The 16,421-nt window shown below is 42.0% G+C and overlaps 2 protein-coding genes across 2 annotated transcripts; both read left to right on the plus strand.

The window, feature by feature from the left end:
• Positions 1-5,662: 5,662 nt before the first annotated feature.
• LOC308615809 (protocadherin beta-18-like) lies at positions 5,663-8,312 on the plus strand. Its single transcript, XM_081231604.1, has one exon. It carries the CDS (start codon positions 5,860-5,862, stop codon positions 8,248-8,250), a length of 2,391 nt encoding a protein of 796 aa, XP_081087730.1. The 5' UTR covers positions 5,663-5,859; the 3' UTR covers positions 8,251-8,312.
• A 2,397-nt stretch (positions 8,313-10,709) lies between these two features.
• On the plus strand, positions 10,710-13,586 carry LOC308615810 (protocadherin beta-15-like). Its single transcript, XM_081231605.1, has one exon. The coding sequence runs from the start codon at positions 10,965-10,967 to the stop codon at positions 13,344-13,346; it is 2,382 nt and encodes a 793-aa protein (XP_081087731.1). The 5' UTR covers positions 10,710-10,964; the 3' UTR covers positions 13,347-13,586.
• Positions 13,587-16,421: the final 2,835 nt, after the last annotated feature.

Consider the following 16,421-nt stretch of genomic DNA (forward strand, 5'->3'; position numbering starts at 1 on the left):
TTATTTTATATTTTTCATTACGTAACTCATATGTTCATGGTATCATCTTGAGTAAATACTCCTCCATCAGAAGAGTACAGATAAAAACTTCTTAAGAAATTAAAATGAAAATTCAAACTGGTAGAGAAATAAATTAGGTTCACTTTTCTATTGATTTTTAAAAGTATATATAAAAACATCCTTAATACTTTGTGGCCTCTCTCAGATGTTCACAAAGAAGGAATGGGTCTATATTAATGGTTTATAGATGTCTCATGGTGTTCCAAGTTATAATGTCTCCAATCTATAAGTGTACAGTTCAGTGGACACTTTGGTAACTAGAATGTAGTGTGGATATAGAGCGACTGTGCATATACATTTCTGTGATTTCTCTCATAAAATTAAATATTATAGATTAGATGATGTAGTAAAATGCAATTTTGCTTGACATTGTGAAATGGGTAAAACAAATTCCAGTTTTCTTAGGAATTTTTTTCTTTGCTTCATGCATTTTTTACTGGTCTTATTTTGTGTTGCAACAGATATTTACTAGTTGTGAGAATTTTATTAAATAGATATTTAAGCAGTACAATCCTGAAAAAGAATGTTTGGGCCCTCTTTATCTCTCAGAGTCATAAGAAACAAAGCTTATGCTTCTTATGCATAAGAGTAAGAGTAGATAACAAAATATCCTACTTGAATGATACAGAAACAAACTTGTACACTACCAGATAGAATGGAATTCAAGGTCAGATATTTTATATAAGAAAATTTGGTGATGATTGAAGAGGTGTCAAAATCACTTGGGGTGGGGGGGAAGAGACTGATTACTTAGCAATGTTATTGGGAAAACTGGCTCACTATATAAAGAAACAAAATCCTTATCTCATGTGATATAAAAATAAACTTCATGTGGATCTAAGAGGTGAATTTGAAATATTTAACTGGAAAAAATGTAACAAGTCCAAGTAAAAATATCTTTATGACCTTATTATTGATTTCAATTTCTTAAACAAGGTTTAAAAGTACAAACAATAAGGATAAAAATTGACAAATATTACTACCTCAAAACTAGAGGATAGCCCAGACAAGCTAGCAGATGACAGACAGGGAGAAGCTACTTGCAGCATTTTCACTGAGAAGGATTAATATTTAGATTATTCAGATAAGTTTTACAGATAGCAAAAGTCAGAAAGTCGGGAGAGCCAATAGAATATTTTTAAAAGGACAAAAGGGAAAGGAAATTCAAAAGAGGGGCAAACAGAAAGTCTGAGAAGAACATGAAGTGATACTCAACCTCATTAATTGCTGATACACATGATAAAATAGCAGTTTATACCCATAGCATTAGTAAAGATGACAAATTTCCATCAAGTGGAACCATAGGAAATTGCATATACACCCCATTTTGAAGGAGTTTCCATAGTATTTAATGAAATTTAGTATGTACATACTTTATGATCCAGCAATTCTACTTTGGGGCATATAAGCCAGAAAATTCTTACACAGCTTTACAAAATGAAGTGCATGCTAACATTCATCTTGGGAAAGCAAAGAATAGGAGTCTATCTACATAGCCATCAGTAAAGCAATTGATAAATAAAATGTGGAACATGTTTGTGAAGGATTATTATGCCACTGCACTCAAAAGGAGTGAACTAGGTGTACAGACAACCACATGAATAAATTCCAAATGTTTCAAAAGGAAGAAAGAGCCTGAGATTTATTGTACATACCATATATATCCATATAATACATAATATCTTAAACTTATAGAAATATACAAATATATAAACATTGGAAGAAGAGAAGAAGGAACAAATGTAGGAAAGAAGATGTGTGTTTCTACATAGGAGTGCAGACAGAAGTGTGAGCTATACCAATGTCAATGATAAGACATTGTTTAAATTGATTGCAGCATTATAGAGTTGATTTAGTATTGATCAGATGAAGTTGGTTTTAAAAAAACACATTATTTCTCTATCCTCTCAATAAGATCAATTTCCCATACTCCATGAAAGCTAAAAATTTGCTTATCATTTTAAGACATAACAATATCCTTGAGAATTTACCTTTTTAATAAGGGTGGTATACATTATGTACACCAACACTTCCACTGAAAAAAAATAGCTAATAAAACACTAATATATTGTCAGGTCACAGTTAATGTTTAAAGGTAACTCAGAAAGAGAAAATCAGCCCCAAGTCCACTTTTTTCCTTGGGAACAATTGCAATTCTGGGATATGTGAACCTCTTTTTTGATGGTGTATACGGGGGAGGAAATCAAAGCCTGACAAACTTGAGAAGCTGATAGAAGAACCTCACTTTAATAAATATGGAATCCTAAGAATGACACCTTTATGGTAGTATTAACCTGGAAATGGATGAGCCCTTGTATGCAATTTCAGCCTTGAACTTGAGTTTTAGCCTTGAACTTGATTTAAGGTGGTCATTGACAAATAGTGCTCCCAGATCCTGATAGAACCAAATGCAGACCTTCTGCAAAAGAAGGTTTATTCATCTTAAACCTAGAACTATTCATATAAATTTTTATGTTCTTAACTTGAACATAAAGATAACTGCACGCACAAGGAAACATGACACCATGAGTGAGAGCCAGCAGAAAACATAAAACACTTGCAAACACACATAAACTTGCAAACACTTCAAATATTTTGATTATCAGAAACAGTCTACAAGAAACTAACAACTTTAACTGAAATAAAAGTTACGCCTGAAAATGTACAGGGAACAAGAAACAATAAAATATGAAAGATTAAGAAAGAACCAAATAGAGCTCCTAGAACTGAAAAGTATGATAATCAAAATTTTAAACTGAATAAAAGGTTTAATAGAAAGCTAGATGCAGTGAAATAAACAATTTGTGGAGTGAAAGATAGGTCAGACTATAACTTATCCCACATATAGCTCAGAGTGTTAATAAGGTGGAAAATATGGAGGAGGTGGTTAGAAATGCAGAACAGAGTAAAAAAGTTTAACATATATTTAACCAGAATTTCAGGAGAGATGAGAAAGAATAATGGCTGGGAATTGTCCAGAATTGATGAAAACCTTAATGCACAGATTCAATAGACCCAAATAAACCTAACAGGATAAATGAAAGATAACCATACCTGGAAGCATCATTGTGAAATTTCAGAAAGACAAGACAAATTTCAAAAGACTAAAGAAAAGTCATAGGGGCTTCCCTGGTGGCGCAGTGGTTGAGAGTCCGCCTGCCGATGCAGGGGACACGGGTTCGTGCCCTGGTCCGGGAGGATCCCACATGCCGCGGAGCGGCTGGGCCCGTGAGCCATGGCCGCTGGGCCTGCGCGTCCGGAGCCTGTGCTCCGCAATGGGAGAGGCCACAACAGTGAGAGGCCCGCGTAACGCAAAAAAAAAAAAAAAAAAAAGAAAAAGAAAAAAAAGAAAAGTCATAGGAAAAAGACATTTTATCTTTAAACACATGACAGACTGAAAGCTATGTTCCAAGTGCTGAAAAGAAATCAGTAAACCTTCCTGCCTAAATAGTCTCTGCATATGAGTCATCAAATGAGAGAATCAAATCAACTGGATGTCAGTTGGTTTTAAATTAATCACGATCATGGGAAAGAAGTGGTATAAAGCTATTTTTCAAATATAACTTTATAGTTTTACTCTGTCCCTCCCTTGCCACAGTTCTGAGTCCAGGAGTTTGACCTACTCTGTTTCTAGCCTTCTTCATCCCTGGTGACATCTAATTCTACCCTAGTCTAGTAGATCTATATGACCATGGCCAATTTCTGAAGATGGTAGTCTTTTAGAGCTGCACCTCTGAAATCACAAATTCAAATGTACTTCTCTTAATCTACAACTTACATTCTTTCTCAAAGGGCTTCAATCACCACTCATACCAATAAATCCCACATTTGTCTCTGCAGCCCAAACCTCTTTCCTCAACTTAATTTATATAATGTAAGATCATTTATGTAACAATTTATATGGATACTCTATGGACACCTCAAACTCAACGTGTTTTAAATTAAAACTTTCTATTCCTCAAAACTAAATGTCTTCTCCAGCTCTAAACATGTTCCTCTTTTCTCCTCTTCCTGTGTTTACTCTATCAGTTAATAGCACTAACACTCTCCCAGTTCCCTAAGCCTGAAAAAAAGTACATTGACTTTTACTCCTTCTTATTCTACTCTGTGTCTAATCACCAAATCCTGTATATTTTATCTTTATCATTCTAATACAACTCTATAACTGCATTTTTAGGTGACAGCAATATTGTCTCTTACCTGTATTAATGGAACAACTTCTAATCCATCCCTTGCCTCTAGTCTTAACTCCTCTGTGATTTATCTTCAACTCTGAAACAGGATGATCTTGAAAAATAAGAACATGGTCATGTCACTTTTCTATTTAAAACACTTTAATAATCTTGCATTTCTATTGATGTAGATTCCAAATGACTTGGCATGGCTTACAAAATACTTGCTGATCTTTCCAATCTCAACTCACCATTTCTCTCCTCTTACTCTATGGTTCAGCCATACTGATCCTATTTCAGTTCTTCCAAAATACTTCTTTTATTTTTGGATTTGCACAATCATGTTTTTAGTTTGCTGGAAATTTTACCCCACACCCAATTTTTGTTTGGATTACTCAAACTCGTTTTTCATGTATCAAATTAGAATAAACTTTTTCCGGAAAAGTCTTTCCTCTACTTCAAATCCTGGTTAGATGACCCTCATCTATGCTCTTATATTAGCATGAACTTTTGCTATCATGGCATTCATTATGCTCTATTTTAAATGTGTGACCACTTTTCTGCCTCCATCTTTCAGGATAGAAACTCTGTCTGTCTGTTTACCACTCTATCCCTAACACAAAGTGTGTGCTCAATAAATATTTGCTGAAAAAATTAATGAATGGATGATAATATATTTAGAATTATGTCTCTGGAGGTCCTGGGTCTACAAAATGGAATTCAGTTCCACAACTAAACTGGGTTCTAGTTTGTTCAACTTTTTAAAAATGTTGACAGAAACTGGACATGTCTTACATTATTCACTACTGTTGAGCACTTACTTTCGACTACACTTATGGAGTATCCCTAAATAAACAGTACCATTTACTCAGCCTGAAATGTCCAGCCTCCCCAAAACAATTATTTGTACATACCAGTTCAGTTTTAAATACGTGACATTATCTTTATTGTCTTTTCAAAGCATATTTGCTGATATCTAAAGAAAACTAAGATCTTTGGTTCCCGTTTCCAATTTTCCTGGGAACCTCTTGCTCACTAAGTCAATTACATTAAAAAGTCCTCTTAACTATTTTTAGTTGTTTAGGTTGTTTAGTTGTGTTGTCTTCACAGAGATAGCATAACTTATTTGAGGTTGGGACTATATCTTAATTATGTTTTTTATAGCCACCACAGCTCTAGAGATTGTGGTTTATTGTGTTAAAGACTGAATAGTAACAGCATCACAAGAACAAAACTGAGAAAAGAAAATAGGAATATAGGAGAAAGTATAATTCAGAGTCATCAACAAACACGCAAGATAAATTAATATTTTGTCTCAAACTTATTTGGCTTTGTTTAAAACCTGAGACTCCTCAGAGTCGCGTGGTGGCGCTGCAGGATAAGATGGGGAAATTTTTGTACCATCAGATGCTCTGGTTACCGTGAACCACAGAAACTGAGAACTCCAGAGAAGCAGTGGTGATAAAAAGAGGCTTTCAAGAGAAAGCTAGGGAGCCAACAACGCCCTTGCCACCGAATTGCAAGTCTATAGATTCTCAATGGTCCAGGCTAATAGCTGAGAGGAGCAGTTTGAGACTGAATTGAAATATTTCCGCGGAAAGACGTTTGGCTAGGGAGCCAGGGAGCCATGGAGCCGGGAGAAGGAAGCCCTCAGCAGATAAGGCAAGCGCTGCTTTTCTTTGTTTTCCTGGGAGGGTCTTTGGTGTATTCAGAGACCTGGCGCTATTCTGTGGCAGAGGAAACGGAGATCGGCTCTTTTATAGGCAACGTGGTGAAAGACATAGGTTTGGGCATGGAAGACCTGGCTGCGCGGGGGGCCAGAGTCATCTTTGATGACTATAAACCATACTTGCAGTTGGATCGGCAGACTGGCAACTTGATCTTAAATGAGAAACTGGACCGGGAGGCGCTTTGCGATCTCACCGAGCCATGCATATTAAATTTCCAGATATTATTTGAAAATCCTTTGCAATTTTTTCGAGCTGAGCTTAGGGTCAAAGACATAAATGATCACACTCCCACGTTTCTAGACAAACATATACTTCTGAAAATCTCAGAAAGTACTACTCCAGGAACCTCATTCCAAATGGATAGCGCTCAGGACTTGGATGTAGGAAAGAATGCTGTTCAAAACTACACACTAAGCCCCAATCCGCATTTCCACCTTAAACTGCAAGACAGTGAGGAGGGTAGAAAATACGCAGAGCTGTTGCTGGACCAACCTCTGGATCGAGAAAAGGAGCCTGAACTTAGATTAACACTAACAGCCCTGGATGGTGGGTCTCCGCCCAGGTCTGCAACTGCAGTGGTGCGTGTGTTGGTCTCAGATATCAATGACAATGCCCCAGAGTTTGAGAGGTCCGTCTATGAGGTTTTGGTACCAGAAAACAGCCCTCTGGACTCCTTGGTCGTCAAGGTGTCTGCTACAGATTTAGATGCAGGACTAAATGGAGAACTATCTTATTCATTTTCCCACGTCTCCAGAGACATACGGAAAACATTTGAAATCCATCCCATTTCTGGCGAAGTCCGTTTAAAAGCACTTCTGGATTTCGAGTTAATTAAGTCTTATACAATAAATATTCTGGCCATTGACGGTGGGAGCCTTTCAGGAAAATCAGCAATTTTAGTTAGTGTTGTAGATGTGAATGACAACCCACCAGAAATAGTCATAACATCTCTTACCAGCCCCATACCGGAAAATTCGTCACCTGAAATGGTAGTCGCTGTTTTTAGCCTACGAGACCAAGACTCTGGGGACAACGGGAGGATGGTTTGCTCAATTCAGGACAATCTCCCCTTTCTCTTGAAGCCTACCTTCAAAAATTTCTACACCCTGGTAACAGAGAGTCCTCTGGACAGAGAGGAAAGAGCCGAGTACAACATCACCATCACCGTCACTGACATGGGAACCCCCAGGCTGAAAACCGAGCACAACATAACCGTGCTGGTGTCCGACGTCAACGACAACGCCCCCGCCTTCACCCAGACCTCCTACACCCTGTCCGTCCGCGAGAACAACAGCCCCGCCCTGCACATCGGCAGCGTCCGCGCCACAGACAGAGACGCGGGCGCCAACGCCCAGGTCACCTACTCGCTGCTGCCGCCCCTCGACCCGCACGTGCCCCTGGCCTCCTTGGTGTCCATCAACCCGGACAACGGCCACTTGTTCGCCCTGAGGTCCCTGGACTACGAGGCCCTGCGGGCGTTCGAGTTCCGCGTGGGTGCCGCCGATCGCGGCGCGCCCCCGCTCAGCAGCCAGGCGCTGGTGCGCGTGCTCGTGGCGGACGACAACGACAACGCGCCCTTCGTGCTGTACCCGCTGCAGAACGCCTCGGCGCCCTGCACCGAGCTGGTGCCCAGGGCGGCCGAGGCGGGCTACCTGGTGACCAAGGTGGTGGCGGTGGACGGCGACTCGGGCCAGAACGCCTGGCTGTCGTACCAGCTGCTCAAGGCCACGGAGCCCGGGCTCTTCGGCGTGTGGGCGCACAACGGCGAGGTGCGCACGGCCCGGCTGCTGAGCGAGCGCGATGCGGCCAAGCACAGGCTGGTGGTGCTGGTCAAGGACAACGGCGAGCCGCCGCTGTCGGCCAGCGTCACGCTGCACCTGCTGCTGGTGGACGGCTTCTCGCAGCCCTACCTGCCGGCCCCGGAAGCGGAAGCGGAGGACGCGGCCCCGGCCGCCCCGCTCACCGTCTACCTGGTGGTCGCCTTGGCGTCGGTGTCGTCGCTCTTCCTCTTCTCGGTGCTGGTGTTCGTCGCGGTGCGGCTGTGCAGGAGGGGCGGGGCGGCCTCGGTGGGTCGCTGCTCGGTGCCCGAGGGCCCCTTTCCGGGCCACCTGGTGGACGTCAGCGGCACGGGGACCCTGTCCCAGAGCTACCAGTACGAGGTGTGTATGAAAGGGGGCTCTGGGACCAGCGAGTTCAAGTTTCTGAAGTCTGTTGCCTCCAATCATCAGGAGTCTGTAAATGATGTAGAGGAAAACTCAAACTTTATAAATGGTTTTGGATTCAATTAGGAATTTTTTGATTTTTCAGAGCATTCGGGATGAAAGTTTTCTCTAAATATACTGTTTCCATTAGCTTTGGGGGCCATATAGAATTTCTTGATTTTTTTTCTGATTTCATTTTACTAGTTAAGGAGATTAGAAATTTTATTTGAGAATATACTCATACTTACTCTATTATTTCTATTTTGATGGAGACAAAGAACTTTCAATTTTACTTCATTACTGAAAAGTCATGAATAGTTGTTAGTTTTTCAACTTTTCATCATCAAGCACTATTGATTTGAAGATGACCCCAAACCCATTCTCTGATTGTTGTCCAGAAACTTTTTCTAAATTTTTGATGTTGTGGTTACTTAGGAGATGAGCAGGATACAAATATAATGAATTATTAGTAAATCTTCTGTTTAATCTGATATTATGCCTCCTTGTCTTAAACTTTTAAATGGAGAAATATCTGAAAAAATGGCATGTTTTTGTTTCACAGTAGTATTAAATGGAAAAGACTACAATTTATCCTATACTTAAAGGTGTTTTCTCTTTTTTAATCAACCTGCAGTATATAATATATGAGTAGTATTGAAAGATGTTATTTTAGGATATTTAAATAATAGATTCCTTTTGTGGTGTCTGTCTAGCCCACCCCATCTTTTTCTGGAAACTTCTCTCTTCAGTAAAAATGTACTGTTGCAGCCATGTTTATTTTATATGACCCATCTCCCTCTGTGATTTCAAACAACAAGACAAGGTGGTAGACATTACTGATCCAAACTGACCCAATCTGATTATCTATGCTTTAAAAAATGACTTTAGAAACTGGTTATAGTATCTCTGTTAGAAACTTAACAAGAAAGTGATACCATGTTGGCTAAATACATGAAAGAAGCACAGAAAGCCAATCTACTTAGAGACAAAAAGGAAGGAGATGCCTCATTGTGGATTTTCCAGTCACTCCCAAATGTGCTTTCTCTCTTGAGCTTTTGGAAATAAATATGAAATTTTAAAATAAATTTCCCTCTAAATAAGGTAGCTAAGTGGATTTGTTCTCTTATCAAAAGCACTTTTAGATATGCTTGCATGGATTGGACCTTACTATTAATTTGAGATATTAAAAATTGTGGTTTTCATATTAATGTAATATTTAGGATCAAAAGGTTGTGGAATATTAGTAGTCTGTAAGGGACAAGAACAAGCGTTTGTTAGAATATACAATTTTGAGAAGAATTGATGGATATATCCAAACTGTACAGTCTTTGGAGCATTTAATAGAAATTAGAAATTCTTAGAAAATTCTACTATATAAGAGTTTTTGAATATCATTAGTGTCATAATAGCTTTACTGCAAAATAACACTGATAATGTAAAATGTGTTCTAAGAGATGTATGCCTTATTTGTAGGCTCATTATAACCTTGTTATTATGTTCTTTCTTTTTTATAATATATTCCTTTGCTTAGGGGAACCAGGGTATTTTGTCATTCAGTGAAAAAACATTTTAGATCATTTTGAATTATTTCAAATTACTATTCAAAGGAGCATAGAAAAAAAGTCACTTGAGAACATGCTGTCTTGTTTATTTAGCTCATACAGTGAACTAGGATGTTAGCAAAACAGGGGGCTTCTACATTAGGAGGAGAATCCATCTATCAGAATTGTAAAATTAATTTATTCATTGATCTATTTAACAAATATTTGTTGAGTATCTACTAGGTGCCAGGAACTATTGTAGATGTTGATGGATGTAGAAGTAAACAAAACAAAGTTCTTAAACTCAAGGGTGACGCAGAAAAGAAACAATTAAATGTGTACATATATGCTGTATAAGATGGTGACCAATGCTAGGGAGAAAAGAAACAATTAAATGTGTACATATATGCTGTATAAGATGGTGACCAATGCTAGGGAGAAAAAGCAGGAGGAGATATGGGAAGTGCCCTCATATGCATTTTTCCACAGTTTGAAAGTTTCATAAAATCATAAAATCTCTGACCTTATGTAGAAAGGGTATTATAAACTGGAATGAACTAATAGCTTTTTCCTTGATGTGATTCAAACAATGGAAACCACAGTTCTGGCACATAGGGTGCCTAGAATTTGAAAGGAAATCTAGAGGAACTCAAACTTTTTGCTGAGAGAACTTTAAGAAATCACATAGGTATATATTGTTATTTTTACAAGATGACTGATCACTTTTAAGTCTTCTTTCACTTCTCAGTTCTCCTCAGAATACCCCACCCAGATGACAGGTTCTAGAAGATAGGGACAATGTCTGGATTGCTTACTGATGTATTTCAGAGCCTAGTACATAGATATCAGTCACACTCCTTTGAATGAAGGAATGAATAGTTATAATTGCATGGTTTTCTGATTACATCATCTCCCCCAAACCATTTCCAAACTCCCAATAGCCATCTAGATTATTATATACAGAGAGAATGCAATTGCAGCAATTCTTTTCGAAGATAACGCATGATGGCGCTGCAGGCTAAGACGTCAAAAAAAAAAAAAAAAAAAAAAAAGCCCAGGAAATACTACGAACTCTACCTCAGATCTCCAGCGGAAGAGAAAAACCTGTAAGCAAAGCTCAGGACCAAAAACTCCAGGGAATGTTGCTCGCCGACATTTCTGGACAGGTTACCCACTGGGAGATCCACCACTGTCTCAGTCCCATTGCTACCTAAGGTAGAGCTGGCCCCTATTCCTGGAAAGGCGTTTGTGGGAGTAAAGATGGAGGCCGGAGGGGAGCGCTTTCCTAAACAAAGGCAAGTCCTGATTCTCTTTCTCTTGCTGGGAGTGGCTCTGGCAGGCTGGGAATCCCGTCGCTATTTCGTGATGGAGGAAACTGAGAGCGGCTCCTTTGTGGCCAATCTTGCTAAGGACCTGGGGCTGGGAGTGGGGGAGCTAGCTGCGCGAGAAGCCCGGGTGGTCTCCGAGGACAACGAACCCTGGTTGCAGCTTGATCTACAGACTGGGGAGTTGATATTAAGTGAGAAACTGGACCGGGAGGAGATGTGCGGCCCCACAGATCCATGTGTAATGCATTTCCAAGTGTTACTGAAAAAACCACTGGGAGTATTTCGAGCTGAGCTACTGGTGAGAGACATAAACGATCATTCTCCTGAGTTTCCTGAAAGAGAAATGACGCTGAAAATCCCAGAGACTAGCCCTCCTGGGACCGTGTTTCCTCTGAAAACAGCCCAGGATTTGGACGTGGGCAACAACAACATCCAAAACTACAATATCAGTCACAACTCTTACTTCCATGTTTCCACCCGCAACTGGGGGGACGGCAGGAAATACCCAGAGCTGGTGCTGGACAAAGAGCTGGATCGAGAAGAGCAGGCCGAGCTCAGATTAACCCTCACAGCGCTGGATGGCGGCTCTCCACCCAGGTCTGGCACCGCCCAGGTCCGAATCTCGGTCTTGGACGTTAATGACAACGCCCCTGAGTTTGCACAGACGCACTACCAGGTGCAGGTCCCAGAGAACAGCCCTGTAGGCACCCTAGTTGTCACGGTCTCAGCTAGGGATTTGGACACTGGAACAAACGGAGAGATATCATATTCCCTTTTTTATAGTTCTCAAGAGATAAGCACAACTTTTAAGCTAAGCAGCATTTCAGGAGAAGTTCGACTAATTAAAAAACTAGATTTTGAGACAATATCCTCATATGAGCTGTATGTAGATGCGTCTGATGGTGGGGGACTTTCTGGAAAATGCTCTGTCTCCATTGAGGTGATGGATGTTAACGATAACTCCCCAGAACTAACTATTTCATCACTTACCAGCCCCATTCCTGAAAATTCCCCCGAGACAGAAGTGGCCCTGTTTAGGATTCGAGACCGAGACTCAGGGGACAACGGAAGGGTGACTTGCTCCATCCAGGATGATCTCCCCTTCCTCCTGAAACCGTCTGCAGAGAATTTCTACACCCTAGTAACAAATGGGGCGCTGGACAGAGAGAGGAAAGCCCAATATAATATCACCATCACCGTCACAGATATGGGGACACCGAGACTGGAAACCCAGCATAACATAACCGTGCTGGTGTCCGACGTCAACGACAACGCCCCCGCCTTCACCCAGACCTCCTACACCCTGACCGTCCGCGAGAACAACAGCCCCGCCCTGCACATCGGCAGCGTCCGCGCCACAGACAGAGACGCGGGCGCCAACGCCCAGGTCACCTACTCGCTGCTGCCGCCCCTCGACCCGCACGTGCCCCTGGCCTCCCTGGTGTCCATCAACCCGGACAACGGCCACTTGTTCGCCCTGAGGTCCCTGGACTACGAGGCCCTGCGGGCGTTCGAGTTCCGCGTGGGTGCCGCCGATCGCGGCGCGCCCCCGCTCAGCAGCCAGGCGCTGGTGCGCGTGCTCGTGGCGGACGACAACGACAACGCGCCCTTCGTGCTGTACCCGCTGCAGAACGCCTCGGCGCCCTGCACCGAGCTGGTGCCCAGGGCGGCCGAGGCGGGCTACCTGGTGACCAAGGTGGTGGCGGTGGACGGCGACTCGGGCCAGAACGCCTGGCTGTCGTACCAGCTGCTCAAGGCCACGGAGCCCGGGCTCTTCGGCGTGTGGGCGCACAACGGCGAGGTGCGCACGGCCCGGCTGCTGAGCGAGCGCGATGCGGCCAAGCACAGGCTGGTGGTGCTGGTCAAGGACAACGGCGAGCCGCCGCTGTCGGCCAGCGTCACGCTGCACCTGCTGCTGGTGGACGGCTTCTCGCAGCCCTACCTGCCGGCCCCGGAAGCGGAAGCGGAGGACGCGGCCCCGGCCGCCCCGCTCACCGTCTACCTGGTGGTCGCCTTGGCGTCGGTGTCGTCGCTCTTCCTCTTCTCGGTGCTGGTGTTCGTCGCGGTGCGGCTGTGCAGGAGGGGCGGGGCGGCCTCGGTGGGTCGCTGCTCGGTGCCCGAGGGCCCCTTTCCGGGCCACCTGGTGGACGTCAGCGGCACGGGGACCCTGTCCCAGAGCTACCAGTACGAGGTGTGTCTGACGGGAGGCTCTGGGAGTAATGAGTTCAAATTCTTGAAGCCTGTCTTCCCCAGTATTCTAGAATCGGACCTTGGGAGGAAGTCAGAAAGAAGTTCAACCTTCCAGGATAGTTAGGTATCTGAAACTTCCCCACTGCGAACATTAGTTTTGTCTCCTACACCTTTCCCTTTTTTAACCTAATAGTAATCTTTAATGCTACTTGTCTTTCTTCTTTTCTAGTTTTTCTTAGTAATACTACTCATTGTTTTGTTGGCCTGTTTGTCCTATAATTATTTTTACAATTATTGTTAGTAAAAATTTTATAGCAGGAAATTTCATATTTCTGATTAAACTTTTAGTATTTATTTCTAAATGATAATATGAAAGTTAGCCTCTCAGAATAAAAGTAATTCTAAGTTTAAAAGTACACTTCTCACTATATGACACTACATAAAAATGTCTGATCCCTTTTTATCATACTTCATTTTTTAATTACTGGAAGTTAAAGTTTTTATTTACACAGTTAGACTTGTCTATAATACGTCTTCTGTTTGGAGTGGAATCAATTTATATTTACTTATGTTCAATTTCTTCCAAGCTCTGTTTGGATTTTTGTTTTACCAATAGGCAGCAACATGTATAATTTCATGCTATTTATTTAGAAAATCACACTTGTAATCGTTAGACTTTCACTCTGAAATATTGCATATGTTATCTCATGCAAGTATATATTTATCATCTATTCTTTCTCATCTAAATCAATGTTGAAAATACTTGTAAGTTCTTCATTATATCTAACTGAAGTTGTGATCCTGTTAAAGAGTTTACTGATACCAGGTTGACTATGTTTAAGGAGTTCTTTAGACGTGACCAAGTAATGCATTGCCTGCAATTGTCCCTTGCTGTTGGAGACTAATTCTCAAGTGAGCTCCAAATTCTGCCTAGAGGAGCTTTTGATGACACAGCATTCCAATATCTGCTTGCCTTTGGATGACCACATTGTTCTGGTTAATAGGGAATTTGAAAGAAAATGCATTGTAGAACTAATATTACTTAAGCAAAGAAAACTTAGTAAAGGATATGTTGGTGAGGGAGTTGAATGATTTGAAGAAATAATCAGCTCTGTTGTCAGGACTCCTCTATCTCCAGGAGCCTCATAAGTGGATACTATAGAATGGTGTGGTTGGCAGAGTAATGGCCCCCTAAAGATATCCACATCCTAATCCCTGGAACCTGTGAATATTCTGTGTTGTATTGCAGAAGGAAATTAAGGTTCAGAGGAATTAAGGTTGCTAGTCAGTTAGTCTTAAAATAGGGAGAATATCTAGATGATCTGGATGGGCCTGATTCAGTCAGTTGAAAGGCCTTAGAGCAGAGCTGAGTCTTCCCTGAGATGAAGAAATTCTGACTGTGGGCAGCAGCTTCTCATGCCCCAGACTTCCAGCCTGCTCTTTCTAATTGCCTGCTCTACAGATTTTGGACTTGCCTAGCCAGCTCACCCAACCAAGTAAGTCACTTCCTTGCAATAAATCTCTTAATATATATCTCCTGCTGGTTCTGTTTCTCTGGTTGAACCCTGACTGATACAGATGTTGGTACCTGGAAGTGGAGTGCTGCTGTAACAAATAACTAAAAATATGGAAATTGCTTTGGAATTGAGCGGCAGGCATAGGCTGGAAGAATTTTGAAGCGCATGATGGAAAAAGCCTAGATTGCTTTGGACAGACTGTTAGGTGAAATACAGATGTTAATAACTTTGCTAGCGAAGACTCAGAGGGAAGTAAGGAGTATGGTGGAGAAAACATATATTGCCTTATAGATTACCTAAATCAAAACCTTAGGAGACTTGGTAGTAATATGGATGTTACTTGGTAGTAATATGGTAGTAATATGGATGTTCCCTGGTGGCAGTGGTTAAGACTCCACCTGCCAATGCAGGGGACAGGGGTTCGAGCCCTGGTCCAGAAAGATCCTACATGCTGCAGAGCAACTAAGCCTGTGTGCCACAACTACTGAAGCCTGTGCACCTAGAGCCCATGCTCTGCAACAAGAGAAGCCACTGCAGCGAGAAGCCCACGCACTCTGTGCACCACAACAAAGAGTAGTCCCTGCTCACTGTAACTAGAGAAAGCCCGGGCACAGCAACAAAGACCCAACACAGCCATAAATAAATAAATAAATAAATAAATTTTAAAAAATGTTTAAAGTCACTGCTGATGAGGGCTCAGAAAGAAATGAGGAAAATGTTATTGGAAACTGGAGGAAATAGAATCCTTGCTACATAGTGGCTGAAAACTTAACTGAATTGTGTCCTGCAGTGGAAATGTGGGAGGAAAAGGACTTGTAAGCAATGAACTTGCATATTAGCTGAGGAGATTTGGGCTGAGAAGGCATGGGTTGAAAGTGCAGCGTGGTTTCTTCTTGCTGCTTATAGTAAAATGTGAGAAGAACGAAATAGATTGAGGGAAGGACTGTTAAGCAAAAAGGAACCAGAATAGGGCTTCCCTGGTGGCGCAGTGGTTGAGAGTCTGCTTGCCGATGCAGGGGACACGGGTTCGTGCCCGGGTCTGGGAAGATCCCACATGCCGCGGAGTGGCTGGGCCCGTGAGCCATGACCACTGAGCCTGCGCGTCCGGAGCCTGTGCTCCACAACGGGAGAGGCCACAACAGTGAGAGGCCCGTGTACCACAAAAAAAAAAAAAAAAAAAAAAAAAAAAGGAACCAGAATATGATGATTTGAGAAATTCTCAGCCTATTCAGACTGTAAAAGATGCTAAAATTAAGAAAGTGTGTTCTGGAGAGAAAGCCAAGGATGTCACAGGTGTACACTATTTGTACTAGGCATACACATTGAGATGATACTATAATGAGATGTGATCTTTGAGGACCTTAAATATATTTTTTTATGTGGGATGGATGTGAATCTTTGGGGGCCAGAGGGTGGACTGTGGTAGGGAGAATAATGGCCCCACAAAGTATCTATGTCCTAATCTCTGGAACCTGTGAATATCTTATGTTATGTGGCAAAGGGGAATTAAAGTTGCAGATGGAATTAAGGTTGATAATCAGCTAACCTTACAAGGAGATTACCCTAGATTATCCAGATGGTTCCAGTGTAGTCACAAGAGCCTTTAATAAGAAGTGGAAGTGAGAAACAGAAAAGTCAGTATCAGAGTGATGTTCTGCGAAAAAGACTGAACCAGCCATTAC

Source organism: Mesoplodon bidens (genome assembly GCF_964165515.1).
Source record: "Mesoplodon bidens genome assembly, chromosome: 4".
Taxonomy (NCBI): Eukaryota; Metazoa; Chordata; class Mammalia; order Artiodactyla; family Ziphiidae; genus Mesoplodon; species Mesoplodon bidens.

Excerpts from the sequence above, each read along its gene's own strand:
- LOC308615809 (XM_081231604.1), top strand. The coding sequence starts at position 5,860 with ATGGAGCCGGGAGAAGGAAGCCCTCAGCAGATAAGGCAAGCGCTGCTT.
- LOC308615810 (XM_081231605.1), top strand. The coding sequence starts at position 10,965 with ATGGAGGCCGGAGGGGAGCGCTTTCCTAAACAAAGGCAAGTCCTGATT.